At 51.9% G+C, this 16,912-nt stretch overlaps 1 protein-coding gene across 3 annotated transcripts in view; it reads right to left on the bottom strand.

Annotated features, from left to right (window-relative positions):
- The window catches only part of SLC66A2 (solute carrier family 66 member 2), a 53,004-nt gene that overhangs the window by 10,253 nt on the left and 25,839 nt on the right, over window positions 1–16,912 (bottom strand). For all 3 annotated transcript variants that reach the window (XM_040632410.1, XM_040632409.1, XM_040632411.1), the window contains one exon: window positions 1,131–1,347. In XM_040632410.1, coding sequence (XP_040488344.1) covers window positions 1,131–1,347 — 217 coding nt within the window. The remainder of the gene's footprint in view (window positions 1–1,130; window positions 1,348–16,912) is intronic.

Genomic DNA, 16,912 nt, shown 5'->3' with positions numbered 1-16,912 from the left:
GTTGAGACAATGCTGGATTCAATTGTCAGGGTATCCCCTGCATGCCGGATATAATAAGAGCTGCCTACAGGATCTAACCAGTCAACAGTGACAGTCCAGGTGCAGCCAAACACACAGGTGGGCTTGGAAGCAGCAGGTACAGCAGCAGTGTGAGCCCACTGTGAGCACGCTGTGGCCACAAATCAGGTGGCCGGCCTCACTGAGTCTGCAGGTGCCAAGGGTCCCCAGGGAGGAGATACCCTGCCCCAGCCACTGGAGAGGCCTCCCACAGCACATTCAGATCTGAAGATGCACACTAATCTTCTTCTGTCATGTTTCACTTGAATAGACCCATCCAGGGAGAACTGGGTAGGGAAGGCGCTGTAAGCCACATCACAGGAGGGATGGCCAATGGACCTGAGGGGGATAAGCGCAGGGAAGAGGCCCCCAGGGAGGTGGGGTCACCATGCTGCCTTCACACGCACAGGACCACGCTGGGAGGGGCTGAGGGAACACCAGGCAGGAATGACAAAGGTTCTGAACAAGCCCATCCAAGGGGACCCCTGGAATTCCAGTGGACACCCTATTCCAATGCCATAGGTGACTCTCATGGGGCCAGGACAGGACAGTGGAGGGCTCCACCCAACACCTTTGAGACCCATTCCACACTGGCCTCCCGTTACTTGGAGGACATTTGAAGACCCGGATGGCAACAGCACATTTGCTCTGCTTTGACACACAGCAACCACCAAGAGCGTATCTCATGACGCAGCCCCTACCAGGGCCACCTCCGCCAGGGCCACCTCCGCACACCTCTATGCTCTGAGGGCAGAGCTTTCTCCCCTCTCACCCCCTCTTCTATGCTTGGCACATCCCTCCCACTACGATGCTTCAGGTTCAACCTGAAGGACCCTGTACCGTGTATCTGCTTCACAAGAGGGTCTCAGTGTCCCCTTGCCTGTTCCACGCCAACGTATCTGCTCATGCATCAAGACATCAAAGGACCAATGTGCTCAAACCTAAACTGCTCTTACCTGGCAGTTTCACAAATATAACTAAAAATACAGCAGCCAGTACACATTCGATTTTTACCAAACATGTGTGCACACTGGTACCAATAGGTACAGTGAGAGCAACACAAGCCCGCCTACCTCATTCCCTCAGTGGACTGGTGGCGGTAGTTGCGGTAGAGCTGTGGGACGCCCAGCATGGCCTCAGTCAGCACAGCCAGGAAGCCCAGGGTCTCCACAAACAGGGCTGAGTCGATGGACAGGTATGTGACGTAGCCCGCCACTCCCGTGAAGGCCAGGACACACTGCACGTAGTCCCCAAAGCTGCTCCAGTGCCAGAAGTGGTGAGGGTCAAAGTCTAGGGCAAGAGGGAGAAAAAAATGTAGACTAGGTATACAGGTCAAGGTCATCATGAGGAGACAGAAGTGAACTGAAGTCAAGGTCAGCATGAGATGATGATGTGGACTGAGTGAGGGGGTCACGGTCTGTGTGAGGAGAGAAGGTGAACTGGCGCGGAGGTCAAGGTCAATGTACAGAAGATAGATATGGGTTGTGGGGCTCCATATGCTCTTGACCAAGGCAGTTGTGAGGGAGCCTTGACACCGGTATTAATTCAATGTAAAGATGCTAAAATCCTTACATGCACTGATAACACAGTGCAGGGATCGTACTGGAGCCTCTGCAGTCTCCTTCCAAGGGAGAAGCCTCGCTGCTTCCCTCCACAACCGCATTAGCCGCGTGTCTCCATTTCTTCAGATGTAAAAGAGGAATAACATCACCTACCTTCCTACGGTTGTTTTAATAGTTATGTGAGTTAATCTTACGAACCCTATAAAGTGCTCAGCCCATAGTAAGGGCCCGATAAAGGTATGTACTTCTCATCACTGCACACTTCGCTGATGGAACGTTATCGTCTGCTCGACAGGTGTGCCCTGCAGAAACCAAAGTCACAAGCACTCACAAACCAGCCAACTACACGAAGTTCCTGGGCTTTGGCAGGTACACACGCGAGGTCCTGGGGACAGAGTGGCCTCAGGGAAGGTCAGGAAAATGGGGATAAACACGAAGAGGACAGAAGGGGGCATGAACCGCCCCAAGACTGGCCTGGCCCTTAGACTGGCAGGGTCTGGAGCCAGGGCGCCCTGCCAGGGCTGCAGGCATGGGCAAGGGTGTGGGGCGGCGGGGCTGCCATCCAGGGGCCAGGAAGCACCCTGAGGGGAATGTCCAAGCTGCACACACGCGTCTGTCCTCCCAGCCCCGGGCCCTCCCTTCCAGCTCCACTCCCTCACTCCATATGAGAACATGGCCCAAAGTCTGAGCGAGAAAGGGGGAGTGCAGGCAGGAGGGTCAGAGGAGGGATGAACACAGTTTGCAGGTGTGATGACACTTCCCAGAGCAGGGCTTCACGAACAAACCCCAGCTGCAACATGGGGGTGGCCTGAGTGTGCAGGGGAGCCTGGCACACCGAGCTGGGAGCAAACACTGAGGTGTTCCCTACAGAGGATATGAAATCCTGAAAGGATGCAGCAAGGGGACAAATCTGAGACCTGGCTGGAGCTCCTGCCTTTGTGCCCAAGGTGGAGAGAACATGGTCAGAGCCGAGCACTTGGACCAGGACAGGGAGGAACTGAGGATACCAGGTGAGGGTCCCGGGGGCCTTAGGAAACCAGATCTGAGGTCAGTCTGTCAGAAGCCTTTCTATTTTAGGTTCTCAAGGAGCAAGTCAGTTAACAAGTGCTAACAGAAAATCCTTACCAAAAGTTCCTGAGAAAAGACTGAGGCTAGACCCTTACCTTAGCAAATACAGAAATTAATTCAAAATGGATCAAAGGCCTAAACATGAGAGATAAAAGTCTTAGAAGAAAATACAGAGGGAACGCTTCAGGACGTTGGGTTTGTCAATGGTTTCTTAGATGTGACAACAAAAGCACAGGCAACAAAAGAAAAATAAACTGGACGATATCAAAATTTTAAACTTCTGTATTCTCTAGGGGGGAAAAAGCTCTTTGACATTATTGGTCTTGGCAACAGTTTTTTGGATATGACACCAAAAGTGCAAGCCACAAAAGCAAAAATAAATAAGTCAAACTACGTCAAACTGAAAGGCATCTGCACAGAAAAAAAACAACCAGCAAAACGAAAAGAAGACCTACAGAGTGGGAGAAAATACTTGCAAACTGTCACTCTTACTAGGGGTTTCTATCCAAAATATATACAAAACTCATACAACTCAAAGGAAAAAAAAAGCCAATCCAATTTAAAAACGGCCACAGGACGACAACAGGTCTTTTTCCAAAGAAGACAGGACACGTGAGAAGACGCTCAACATCGCCCATCGTCAGGGAAACGCAAACCAAAACCACAATGAGAGATCACCCCACACCTGTCGGAACGGCTAAAATCAAGAAGACAGAAGCACAGGTGTTGACAAGGATGTGGAGAAAGAGGAGCCCTCATGCGCTGCGGGTGGGAAAGCAAACTGGTGCAGCCGCTATGGACACAGCATGGAGGGTCCTCAAGAAATTAAAAATAGAAATACCCAATGATCCAGCAATTCCACTTCTGAAATATGACCAAAGGAAATGAAATCGCTATCATGAAGAGCCGTCTGCACCCTGTGTTCACTGCAGCATTACTCACAACAGCCAAGACTTGGAAAAACCTAAGTGACATCAAGACATGAGTGGATAAAGAAAACGTGCTGTATGTATATATCAGAATATTATTCCGCCATTAAAAAGGGGGGAGGGAAATGTTGCCTTTTGTGACCACACAGATGGATCTTGAGGACATTAGGCTAAGTAAAACCAGTCAGAGGAAGACGAGTACTGTATGCTCTCACTTACAAGTGGAATGCAAAATGCCAAACTCACAGAAACAGGGTAGGATGGGGTTGNGTACGAACTTCCAGCCGTATGGTGCGTAAGTTCTGGATCTACCGTACAGAACAGTCACTGTACTCAACAATACTGTATTATACACTTGAAGGTGGCTGGGGCGCCCGGCTGGCTCAGTCGGTGGGGTGTGTGACTCTTGATCTCGGGGTCATGAGTTCAAGCCCCACGCTGGGTATAGAGTTTAAAAAAAAAAAAAAAGAAACATGTTAAGAGAGTAGATGTTAAATGTTAAAAAAAAAAAAAGTAATTACGTGAGGGGGTGGGCGTGTTAATTAATCTTACTTTGTACTTATTTCACAATACATAAGTGTGTTAAATCATCACATCGTACATCTGATAAGGTTATCAATAAAGCTGAAAAAAATCAAAATTTTAAAAAACCTCTGTGTGTCAAAGGACACAATCAACAGAGTGAAGGGCAACCCAGGGAATGGGAGAAAGTATTTGCGAATCACATATCCAGTAAGGAACTTGTACGTAGAATACATGAAGAATGCTTACAACTAAAACACAAACAAACCCCATTTTTAAAGGGGGCAAAGGAGCTGAACAGACATCTCTCCCGAGAGGACATAGAGACGGCCAAGCAGCACACGCAGAGATGCTCAATGCTGTCAGTCACCGGGAAGCGAAAATCAGAACCACGCTGAGCTATGACCTCACAACCATGAGCACAGCTGCTGTTAGAAAAGCAGAAATGGCGTCGGCGAGACGTGGAACAACCGGACCCACACGCGCTGCCGGTGGGAGCGCAGAACGTCTGCGCCGCTGTGGAAACAGGAGAGAGCGTCCTCGCAAAATTAAACCCAGAACGTCTATAGGACCCACCACTCTACCGCTGGGTGTGTGTCCAAAGAACTGACAGCGGGGACGCAGACAGACACCCGTGCGGCCGTGTTCCCAGCGGCGTCGTTCACAACAGCTGAAGCGATTCAGGGTCCACGTGGCCTAGACCTACGATGGAGTATTATTCAACCTTAAAATGGAAGAAAATTCTGCAATATGCTAAAACATGATGAACGTTGAGGGCATTATGCTGAGTGAAAGAAGCCACTTACAAAAAGAAGGGACAGTGGACTGCCTCTGCCACCCGGGGCGGCAATTCTCACCAGAGCGAAGGAAGCAAAAGGAACAATTCATCACTGTCACTACTGCTTCTGAACAGAGGGCGAGGCATCCTTCCACTCTGGTGAAGTCCAGGCTGTGGGGGAGGAAGGAGATCCCAAACGAGATGGGTATTTACACGCACGCAGCTAAGACAGGTGAGGGGCATAAAAGGCCAGGAAAATGCAAACTGAGCTGCCACTGTCTTTCCGGTCTAGATGGAGCAGCAGAGACCAGATCTACTCTCCCAAAGAACTGGAAAACGGGCAAAATAAACATCTACAAAGCACTGGATGTGAGGCACTAAAGGACAGGGACCTCTGGTAGCTGGAAAACAGGTGAAGTGAGCCCCAAACTGCCCCAGGTTAGGCCTAGAACGAGTTTCCAGGGAACCCAGGCCAAGCCCACAGAAACCCGCGGAGCAGGAGACAGCACTGCGTCCAGGAAACAAGGCCGCTGGAGTTTGCAGGACAAAGCACCACAAAGCAGGTCTGCACAGAGAACGCTGCAGAGGGCCCTCCCTCAAGCGTGCGGCTGACCACTGAGCCCAAGACCAGGGACAGAGACACCCAAGGCGACACGTCTTCACAGTGCCCAGCATCAAAGGGCCAGGAGTAGTGCCCTCCGATCAGCCGGAACGGGAAACCTCAAAATTCACAGGGCTTGGGGTAGAACACGCACGTGGATCTCGCTTCCGCAGGGGGTAACCAGTCCAGACAGCGATGCTCTGGTCCCACCCAACTAAGCTGAAAAGATCTAAAAAGATCAAACTGTTTCCAAGTTACTTAACCGCATCCCCAAAACAAAGCTCAAGAATATTTACAGAAACTTAAAAATATCCAGCAGCCAACAAGGTCAGAATGTCTGACACCCAGTCAGAAATTATCAGGCACACAAAGAAAAGGAAAATGTGACCTGGACTGAGGAGACAAACCGGCCAACTGAAAAAAACAACTCACACCTGACACGAATGTTGGAACTAACTGACAAGGGTATCAAAACAGTTACTATAACTATATTCCATATGTTCAAAAAGTGAAGTAGAGACACAGAAAATTATATATATATATATAATATTTTTAAGATCTACCCCCCCCAAAAAAAAACCATCTGGAGATAAAAATCACAACATCTGAGATGAAAAATATATGGATGGGATTAACATATTAGACAAATAAGAAAAGATAAGGAAACCTGAAGACAACAGAAGAGAAACTGCAAAATATGATAGAAAAGAGAATTTTTTTTAATGAACAGAGCATTAGTCAGCTGTGGGACAACCTCAAAGGGTATAATATTTGTGTGGTTGAAGTCCCTGAATTTTGGGGTGGGGGAGGACAGAAAAAAAGGGCCAAAACTGTTGAAGAAAAAAGAGCCAAAATTTTCCCCAATGTTATGGAAACTGTAAGTCATGAATCTAAGAAGCACAATGGGTCCCAAGCACAAGAAGCATGAAGAAAACCACATCAGGGCGCGTCATAATCACACTTGTCAAAACTAGCAATGAAAAGAAAATGATAAAGCCAGAAGGAAAAAAGACAGATTACATGCAGAAGAACAAGTAACAGTGAGGTCGGGTCGCCCATGCAACACAGCCCAGACAGCAAGACAGCAACATGTCGAATGGACGGAAAGAAAACCCGTGGCTGAGAATGTTATAGCTCAGGAACATATCCTCCAGCGTGAAGGTGGGTAATACAGACTTGTTTGCACATTTAAAAGCTTAAAAAATCCATCACCAGAGACTCATGCTGCCAGAAATGTTAAAGGAAGTCCTGCAGGCAGAAGGAAAGCGGCACCAGCTGGAAATACGGATCTAACATTTTGGCTAAGACAGGGTAACTAAATGGGCAAATGTGCACGACTTTTTTCTTATAATTTAAATCTCTTTAATAAGTGACTGCCGAACGGAAATAAGAACAGAACAGCAGGGGGGCGCCTGGGTAGCGCAGTCGTTAAAGCGTCTGCCTTCGGCTCAGGGCGTGATCCTGGCGATCCGGGATCGAGTCCCACATCAGGCTCCTCTGCTGGGAGCCTGCTTCTTCTCTCCCACTCCCCCTGCTGTGTTCCCTCTCTCGCTGGCTGTCTCTCTCTGTCAAATAAATAAATAAAATCTTTAAAAAAAAAAAAAAAAAAAAAAAGAACAGAACAGCAGGGGTTCAGCATATGCAAAGTACACATGCCGAACAAACAAGCGGAGAGACGGGTGGCGAGCGGACCGCCGCTGGTGCCGGGCTCTCGACAGCGCGCACAGGTGGCCGGGCATCCCCAGAGGGCGGACGGAGGGAAAGAGGACAGCTGTAAACCCACAGCAAATGCCCATGAATGGATACAGGAAAAGAAAAATTAAAGAGAAATTACAAAGTATTTTGAAATGAAAGAAACAAAAAAGCAACATAGAAGCCAAACGTTCTGTTGTGAAAAGGCTCCGTCGCCTGCACAGCCTGCGATGTCTGCGCTAGAGAGCAAGCATGCTGCGGGAGGGCAAGAGCAAGTCAACCCCAAAGGACATGGGCACCGGGCGGCTTAGTCAGTCGAGCGTCCAACTCTTGGTTTCGGCTCAGGTTGTCATCTCGGGGTCATGAGATCGAGCCCCGCGTTGGGCTCTGAGCTCAGCTTGGAGTCTGCTCGAGATTCTCTCTCCCTCTGCCCCTCCCGCTCACGCTCTTTCTAAAAATATCAATCTTTAAACCCAAAGTAAACAGATGAAAAGAAGAAGGATAACAGAATATATAGATACAGAATATATCTGTATTTATATGCAAATAATATACAGAAAACAGAAAAAAGAGAAAACCAATGAAAGCAAAGCTAGATCAATTATCTCTAGCCAGAGTAATTAGGAAAAAAGAAAAGCTGTAAAGGACTCAAGATGAAATCGGTAAAACAAATAACCACATATCCATCAAGAAGTTGAATGTGAATTAAAAACTTCCCACAAAGATAACTCCAGGCACAGATGGCTTCAGTGGGGAATCCTAACAAATATGTGAGGAAGAAATAACAATTCTCCACAAACTCACCTAGTAAAGTGAATAGTATGGAGTAATTCCCAACTCATCCCATGAAGCCAGCACTGCTCTGACGCCAAAACCAAATAAAGGCATTACAAGCAAACTGCAGACCAACGGCATCCAAGAACATAGACGTAAAAATTCCGAACAGGCTGCAGCAAATAAAATCCCACAACACAGAAAAGGTTAGTGCACCGTGACCAAGCAGGGTGTATCCCCCACGCGCAAGGCTGTGTTCACGTCCACAGATCCATGGACTGCACTGTAGCACATTAAACTAAAAAAGAAAAACATACGGTCATCCCAATAGACGTAGAAAAAGCATTTGACAAAATTCAACATGCGGTCCTGACGAACAGCTGAAGAATAAAAGGGACCGTCCCCAACCTGAGGAAAACACCTACAAAAGCCCTGCGGCTAGCCCCGTCCTCGTGGTGGTGCTGCACCGAGTGCTCTTCGAAGCCCAAGGCTGGGAGCAGGGCGAGCGTGCTCACCACCTGCTCAACCCCAACCACAGGTGCATCACGGTAACCAAGCAAGAGAAAAGGAACAAAAGACACCCTGTCTGGGAAGGAAGAAGGAGAGCCATCTCTATTCGCAGGTGACACGATCATGATCTTATCTGTAAAATACTGAAGGAATCCATGAAAACCCATTCATTCAGCAAGACCGCAGACTGTAGAATCAATGTACAAAAATCAATTGCAGGGGCGCCTGGGGGGCTCAATCATTAAGCGTCTGCCTTCAGCTCAGGTCATGATCCCAGGGTCCTGGGGTCGAGCCCCACATCGGGCTCCCTGCTCGGCAGGAAGCCTGCTTCTCCCTCTGCCGCTCCCCCTGCTTGTGTTCCCTCTCTCGCTGCCTCTGTCAAATTAAAAAAACAAAACCAAAACCAAAAATACTAGAAATGAACAAACAGCGAGATTTAAAAGCAGCACATGTAGGGGACCGTCACAGAGCACTAAACACTTGGGGTAAATCTGACAACAGACACGACCAGTGCACGGGGAGAAACTCGGGGGGACACACACGGTCTCACGTGCCGGAAGTCTCGATATTTTGTGTGGGAGTTCCCAGACCATCCCCAGGTCCGATGATTTTTCTAGAAGGATGACACAGGACGAGCTTAATTCCTCCAGCAACAAACCACTGACAACATGTGCCGTGTTCTCAACCGAGAACCGAGAAGCCCCTTCGAGACTCAAAGCCCAGAGCTTTTAATGGGAACAGGTCACGCAGACACTCTGCCTGGCGCGTATCGAATTCCAGACTTCCAGGAAGCAGTCAGGCACTCAGCACCGACCACGTCATACCCACAGTCCAGGCACAGGGAACCACTCCCCCAGTTCCGGGAATGAGGCGAACTCTCCTAAAAATCCCAGATGCCAGCCTGCGGCCAACTTCGCAAGCAGGCCTTTCTAAGCACCACAGTTAGAAGCCTGCCGTGTGAACACTTTCTGCACAATTTGAAGATGTCAATTTTCCCCAAATTAACGCAGGATTCAAGATAATCCCAATCAAAATCCTAGCATGTTTTTTGTAGAAATTTACAGATTGATTCCAAAATTCATACAGAAATGCACAGAATCTAGAACAAGTTGGAAGACTAACACAGCCTGATTCCGAGACTTATTACCAGGCTACAGTCACCAAGACAGTGTGGTCCTGGCCCAGGGTCGGAGAAATCAAGGCAACAGAACAGAGCACCCCCCCGCCCCCGCTGCTGACCTTCGATAAACACACAAAGGCAATTTAGTGGAGAAAAGAGAGTCTCTGGACAACCACATGCAAAAACAAAGTTGTATCCGTACCTCCACCATCAACAAAAATTAACTCAGAGTGGATCACATCTAAATGTAGAACAGAAAACCAGTTATACGGAGATTTCTGATCTGACATCGAAGACATAACCCACAAAAGAACGAATTGATAAAGCAGACTCATAAAAATTAAAAACTCTGCTTGTTCAAAGACAATTTTAAGGAAACAAAAAGACAAACCACAAACAGGGAGAAAATATTGCCAATCACACATCTGATATACAACCTATATCCAAAATATTAAAAAAAAAACACACACCCCTCAAAACTCAGAAAGAACAAGGTTCAAGTTGGCAGACGTGGACACTTCAGCAACGGAGATACGAAGGCGACAGACGCGCACAGGAAAAGACGCTCAACGTCACTGGTGAGACGAAAACCACGGGGAGATGTCACCACGTACCGCCGTGACCACAAACACAGAAAGCTTAGACACGGTGCAGGGGACGGTGCGGAGCAGGAACCGCACGCCGCTGGGGGTGCGCTGTGGCACGGCCCTCGGCGGGACAGCGGACGGCTTCTGCGGAAGTCGAACACACTTACCGTCGGCCGCAGCGGGTCCGCTCCTACGCGTGCACCCGGGGAAAGAAAGCACACACTCGCGTGAAGACCGGCTCACTGGCGCTCACAGCAGCTTGATCTGTAACAGCCCCGAACCGGAAAGGCCCCGAATGTCCACGAGCCGGTGAATAAACAGAAAACCGCCGTGCAGCCGTGTGATGCAATACCACCCGACAGCAACACGGAATGGACCGCGGGCTCATGCTACGACTCGGACACGTTTAAAACGACTCTGCCGCGTGGAGAAGCCAGACCAAACAGGACACACGGCACGATTCTGTTTGCGCCAAAGTCTAGTAAATGCAAATGGCGTGCGGATGGAAAGCGGGTTAGTGGGCGCCTGCTGGGGGGGCAGGTGGGGTCACAGAGGGAACTCGTGGGGGTGACAGGCACGTTCGGGGTCTCGGATTCCACGGGGGAAGGTTTCACGGTGCGCACGTCAAAACTTACCAAACCGCACGCTTCAGCGCGTGCTTGCTGTGTGCTGACGGTGTCTCCATGACGCTGGCGCCCGAAGGGGCCTGGGGAGTGACGCAGCCACACAGCGGTGAGAAGGGGCCCCCAGTGCTCGGGAGCCAGATCGGCACCGTGCACACCAGCAGACCTCAGGTTCCCGAGCTGCGTCCGGGGTCGACTACACAGGACGGCACTTGTACCTGAAGCTTCCCCAGAAGTGGAGAAGAGCCTCTTCCCAGCTGAGACCCCGCAGCTGCCCAGGTTCTGGGGCCCGACCCCTGCTCAGGTGGCTGGAGGGACGTGCCTCCCCCCGCCGTGGAGCCCACGGGTGCTCTGTCTGGGCTGTCACCCCCCACACCCTGCATGCACCTGCCACGTGAGCTTCCCCGCTCTCCTGGCCCAGCCTCCGGAAATGCCGAGCTCCAGGTCTGCCCCAGTGCCCTGTTCCCACCGCGAGGGTGAACACCCGCACCAGGCCACACAGCCCACCTCCGTGACCCGGGCTTTTCACATCTGCTGCTCTGCTGCCACCCTGGGCTCTCAGGAGCCACACTCCCCAGACCACAGGACAGACACCCATTCCTGTGGGGAACGACCCTCGTCAGATTCTGGGCTCACGCGCTCCTTGTCCTCCCCTGTACGGGGGACCCCACCTCTTCAGTGGGAAGATGCTATTCCCTGTTTCCCAAGTCTTTGGAGTTATGGCGGGGGGGAGCTCCGTGGCCTGACCACATGTCCACTTTGATAAGGGAGAAGGTCCTCCAGGCGACACAGACCTCTGCCGGGAACGCTGGGGACATGGCAAGCTTCCTGGTTTTCCCTACTCCAGCCTCTGTGCTCATGGGCACACCACCATGAAAAGCGTGTCCACAGAGCACACCAACAGGGACGCATGAGCAGAAGCCATGTTTGGCCCCGGCCCCGAGGACACTACCACTGACATACGCCCATCACCAAGTCCCTGTGCCTGCCTGGCCCCCAGCAGCACCCTTCTTCCTGATTCTTCCCCAACAAGAAATCCTGGAGCAGGTGCCTCCACTCGTAAGTGCCAGCGTCCTCTCCCAGTGCAGGAAGTGACCCCCCCCCCCAAGCAGAGGAGCGTTTAGGCCCGTGATCCGCGGGGGCACATACCAGTGACCCTGCGGGACAATCCTCACCAGCGACAAGGCTCTGCAAACAGCATCTCGGCTGTACACCAGCACAAAACACCAAACACGACGATTCATCCTGATTCTCCCAAGTATGAATGTTTTTAACAAGGAAAACACCAACACAGTAATGACCTAGCAGACTCCTGTTCGTAAACTAAGGCTGGATTTTCCATAAAGTCCCAATTTTAAACAGAACTGCAGCTCCGAAGGTTTTCACAGATTTCAGCCCATCCTCACCTCCTCTGAGTCCAACGTTCCCAAATTAATGCCCCCCAACAGGACTGTCTTACTTTGCCTGGGGAGGTCAGCACCTAAAGGGAAGAAAGGATCTCACTTCCGTCCACGACAGAAGCAACCCCAGGACGGTTTCTAAACCTAGCCAGTAATTTTACCCAAGAATTTATGACAAATATTCGTTTGAAGATCAAGCCTGAAAGAACCCTAAAAATCCCCCACGTGGAAGCCGTGATGAGGACAGCAGCCCCACGTACCTGTGCGGTCGGCCTCTGCACCAGCATTCCAGGCACAACGCACGCACTCCAGCCTGACCGCCCCACTGCCTGCAGGACGACGCTGCCCAGTCCGAGGCCAAGACCAGCTTCTCATCACAGCCTCACCCGCCCGCAAACCCACAAACTGCACAGTGGTAAAGGGCTCCCCCGACCTGAGCCACGATCGTGGGCACGCGGCACAGCCCCACAGCGCCAACCCGACAGTCAGGCTGCCGCTGTGTCGCGGGCTGAAGCTCCAGCAAAGCGCAAAGGGAGTGGGGCACGTACCAGCATGCCAGGCTCTGGAGCTCAGCTCCCCGATGAGGGAGGTCAGAGGGCTCCCTCCAGGCCTCCTCCTCCCCCGCCTCTGCCTTCTGCACTCTGGAAGCCAGGCAAACCCCCCCTCTGGGGCATGTCCTCAGCACCTCTTCGGTGTGATGGCCAGAACCAGGGGACCCTGGAGAGTAGCCTCTGAGGGGTCCCGAGGACCTGGCTGGTCTCCACCACCTGCCTCCCCCCCACACCAAGCCAGTCCCGAGGCAGTTATCCTGAGGCCACTGCCGGGAAAAAGACACACGTCCAGGTCCATCTCCTAAGACAGCAGTGCCAGGAAAAACTGAAACAAAACTAACTTTTAATGCCCTACAAAATAAGCATCTTTTCGAACTCCTGGGTCAGTTGTAGAAGCAACACTCCTTTTGAATATATATGCTTTACAATAAAATGACAATGCAATTAAAAACCGGGCAAGGGACCTGAAGAGACCCTTTTCCAAAGACGCACAAATGACCAAGAAGCACGGGGAAAGATGCTGAACATCGCTGGTCACTAGGGAAACACAAACCACACCACGCGGGTCCCGCTTCACAGCTACAATGGTGATAAAGACAGTAACGTTTTGGTGAGGATACGGAGAAACTGGAAATTGGCTGTGCAGCTGGCAGGAACGCAGAATGCTGCACTTGGGAAAACAGTCTGGAAGTTCCTCAATGATTTACGTGGACTTACTGCATGGCCAGCGATCCCGCTCCCACGTATGTCCCCAAAACTGAAAACACATGTCGTATAAAAACTTGTACATGAATATTCGGAGCTATATTATCCACAAAGGTAGAAACTGTCCAAAGGTCCATCAACGGATGAATGGATTAGCAAAACGTGGTACAGTCATATCACGGAGCATCACGTGGCCTTGGAAAGGAATAAGGCACTGATGCCCACTACGGCACAGATAAATCTGGAAAACGTTACGCTGAGGAGGAGCCAGTCACACAAGACCACAGACTGATCACTCCCTTACGGGAAATGTCCTGAATCGGCAAATCCAGAGACAGAACATGGACAAGTGGTTTCCCAGGGCTGGAGTCACGGAGACATTGGGAGATACAGGGTTTCTATCTGGGGTGATGGAAATGTTACATTTTTTTTAAATGTAAATAATCTCTACACCCAACGTGGGGCTCGAACTCACAACTCCAAGAGTCTCATGCTCTTCTAAGCCAGCAAGGTGCCCCAAGAATGTTCTGTAATTAGATAGTGGTGATGATTATACAACATTGTGAATGTACCGAAAACCACGGAATTGTATACTTTAAGGTGGCCAAAATGGTGAACTTGATGCAAATTTTATCTCAAAAACGTTTCAACTGTAAATTTTATGGTATGTGAATTATACTTCAAAAAACAAATTTTAATATGTAATAAAATAGTTTCAATGTATATGATGTTTTATATAGAGAGATACAGATATAAATATCCACTTCACTAAGCACATTTTCTAATGCTGAAGTTAAAAATACTTCCCTTAAACTTCAAGTATAAGGTGCTGTCATTGTTTCCTGGGCAATTAGAATAAATTCAGCAACCCATCCACCCATCACCTGTAGAGGGCTCCAAAATTGGGGCCAGTTCTGTCCGACTGAAGCTCAGATGGTCACACGGATAATGGAAGCATGCTGGCAGGTGACCACGGCTGGCCCAGAGTCACTGCAGGAACCTGTCCTGTGAGTAGCCACACCGCTGCTGACGATCTAAGAGGTGGAAGGGAAACCCCAGACTCCCTTTTCCTTCTGCGGACTCCTGAACCCATGACGTTTTCCAAAGAGCAAACTCTAGTCCTTTCTACTGCCTTCCTAACCCTTCCTCGCCAGGGAAGTCCTCTTACACCTGTGCCCTCTCCTCACCATAGCCCTCCACAGGCCCACAGACATGGCCGTGCCCTCAAGGGACAGCCAGGGTCCCCCCCGAGCCAGCCCCGCGTGAACAGGTGGTCTGGGAAAGAGCCCCTGCTGCTGGGGTCATGGCCAGTCCCTTACAAGAGCTGGCCCCATGCCCCTCCATGCCCCTTTCTCAAGGAAGAGGGGGGCCCCCACACACCACAGTGTCATCTGGGGATCATCACTGACCACCTTCATTCTAAAGGACCAAGTGGCTACACAGCAGGGCTGACCATGCCTGATGCCCGTGGGGTGCCGAGACCCAGGACGGCCTCAAGCCCGCGAACGCTCTTAATCACCCCGCTGGCTGACCGGGTCTGATGATGCATCATGGCCCCCTTGCCCCCAACTCTCTGGCTGGAGCCCTTCATGTCTCTCCCTGCATCCCGGAGGCACATCTGTAGATGCCTGGCCCCTCTCCAGAGAGCCCTTTAGGTCAGCACCCAACGCCCTCAACCCAAATACCGGGGATACCGAGGCAGAGCCACCAGCTGGAAGCCCATCACGCAGAGCTGTCTCCACAGGTCCAAGGCTTGGAGTCCCGTGGACAGGCCACCCTCCCCAGCTGTGGGAGCCTCCCCGAGCCTCAGGGCAGCAGTGCCCACGCTGCCCCCGTAGGCCCCGTGAAGTCAACCATGGGAACAGACCGACGCGCCGACCCTCCCGCAGCCCTCGTGCTGAAACTGTGGGTTCACACCCACACACGTGTCTCTGGGGGGACACACAGACGGGCGCTCGGCCAGGCCACCAGGCTTCACACTGACCCACGATCTGGGGGCCCATGGCACAGGCGGATGTCCCTTACCACAGGGTCCCGAGGGTCCCAGGCAAGGATGAGGAGGGCGGTCCGGGCCTCTGCGTCTCTGCAGGGAAGACAGCCACCGTCCAGGCTGTAAGTCTGGCCGCCTCGGGCCTTCTGCTGCCATGCGAGAATTACAGTCCCTCACCCTGGACGGCACCCCAGAACCTCGAGTCCCGACTCTTCACTGGCAGATGAGAAAGAGGGGCCGCCCTGATGCTTTTCTTCTGCAGGGAATCCTCAAGCCGCGCCCCTGGCTTGGCGCTGCCTGGGTCTCCACTCGCCACGAGGGGACCGGGTCGTGGGCACACGCGAGCAGCAGGCACCCCCTTCTAGGGCCCCAGTGACTACCCTCAGCACGCCCACCTAAATGGCACACTTTGCTGTCGGTAAACTGTACGTCCACAGCCCCGGGGCGCCTGGGTGGCTCGGTGAAGTGTCCAAATCTTGACTTCAGCTCAGGTCGTGGTCTCAGGGTCGTGGGATCGAGCCTCGTGGGGGGAGCTCTACGCTCAATGGGGAATCTGCGGGATATTCTCTCTCTCTCTCCCTCTCCCCGCACGCGCACCCCCTTTCTCAAATAAATAAATCTTTTTAAAAAAACACACAGCCTTCCATCAATCTCCATGACGAATCTCTTCATTCTCTCAGATCGTGAGGTCACGTTTCAAGAAGAAAAGGCATTTGTTGGCCGCTGCCACGGGGAGTTGCCCCTGACGAGCTTGGGGGAGGTGGCAGGACCCCCCAGAGCCCCCGCCTGGGCAGAGGGAGGTAGCAGGACCGCCCCCCACCCCGAGCCCGGGCCTGGGCAGGGGGCAGCTGCTAGCCTCCACACGCACGGCTCAGGGAGTCGAGGGCCAGGAGGTCTGCATGCTGCACGGGGTTCTGCTGACTTGGTTTCACTTCTCTTCGCTCTGTGAAGAGCTGCGGAAGGCCAGCGTGCCCCCGAGGGGGCCCGGGCACCGCTCCGCACACCTCCTGGGCCTCATGGGGCTGCAGAGGGCCCAGCCGGGCAGGGAGCAAGGCCGAGCCCAGCCCCAGCTCTGCCCCAGCCGCTGCGGGGGGAACGGCAGCCCCCCAGCTCTGCAGCCTGACCCCTAGAGCAGCAGCGGTCCACATTCCACCCCAAGGAGCAAGAGCAACAGAGACCCTGGCCTTCCCCGAGGAGGACACCCTGGACCTCACAGGTCACTTCCCGGCTGGTGAGTCCTTATTAGGGCTACACTGCAGACCCCATTCGTGATGGAACAGTTACGTAACCTGGGGCGGATCCGGCTCCTGCAATTTACACACAACTCCCAGACCTCCACGGCGAGCACCCCGTGTGGCCCGTTCCCGCCAGTTCAGGCAAGTCCTTCCTGCTGGAAAAAAGCTGCAAAAGAAAGCGGCCCCACGGTCCAGGCCTGGGCCCTGC

The sequence above is a fragment of the Ursus maritimus genome, unplaced genomic scaffold, assembly GCF_017311325.1.
Source record: "Ursus maritimus isolate PB19 unplaced genomic scaffold, ASM1731132v1 scaffold_18, whole genome shotgun sequence".
Lineage (NCBI taxonomy): Eukaryota > Metazoa > Chordata > Mammalia > Carnivora > Ursidae > Ursus > Ursus maritimus.
This window is presented reverse-complemented; position numbering and strand designations above follow the sequence as displayed.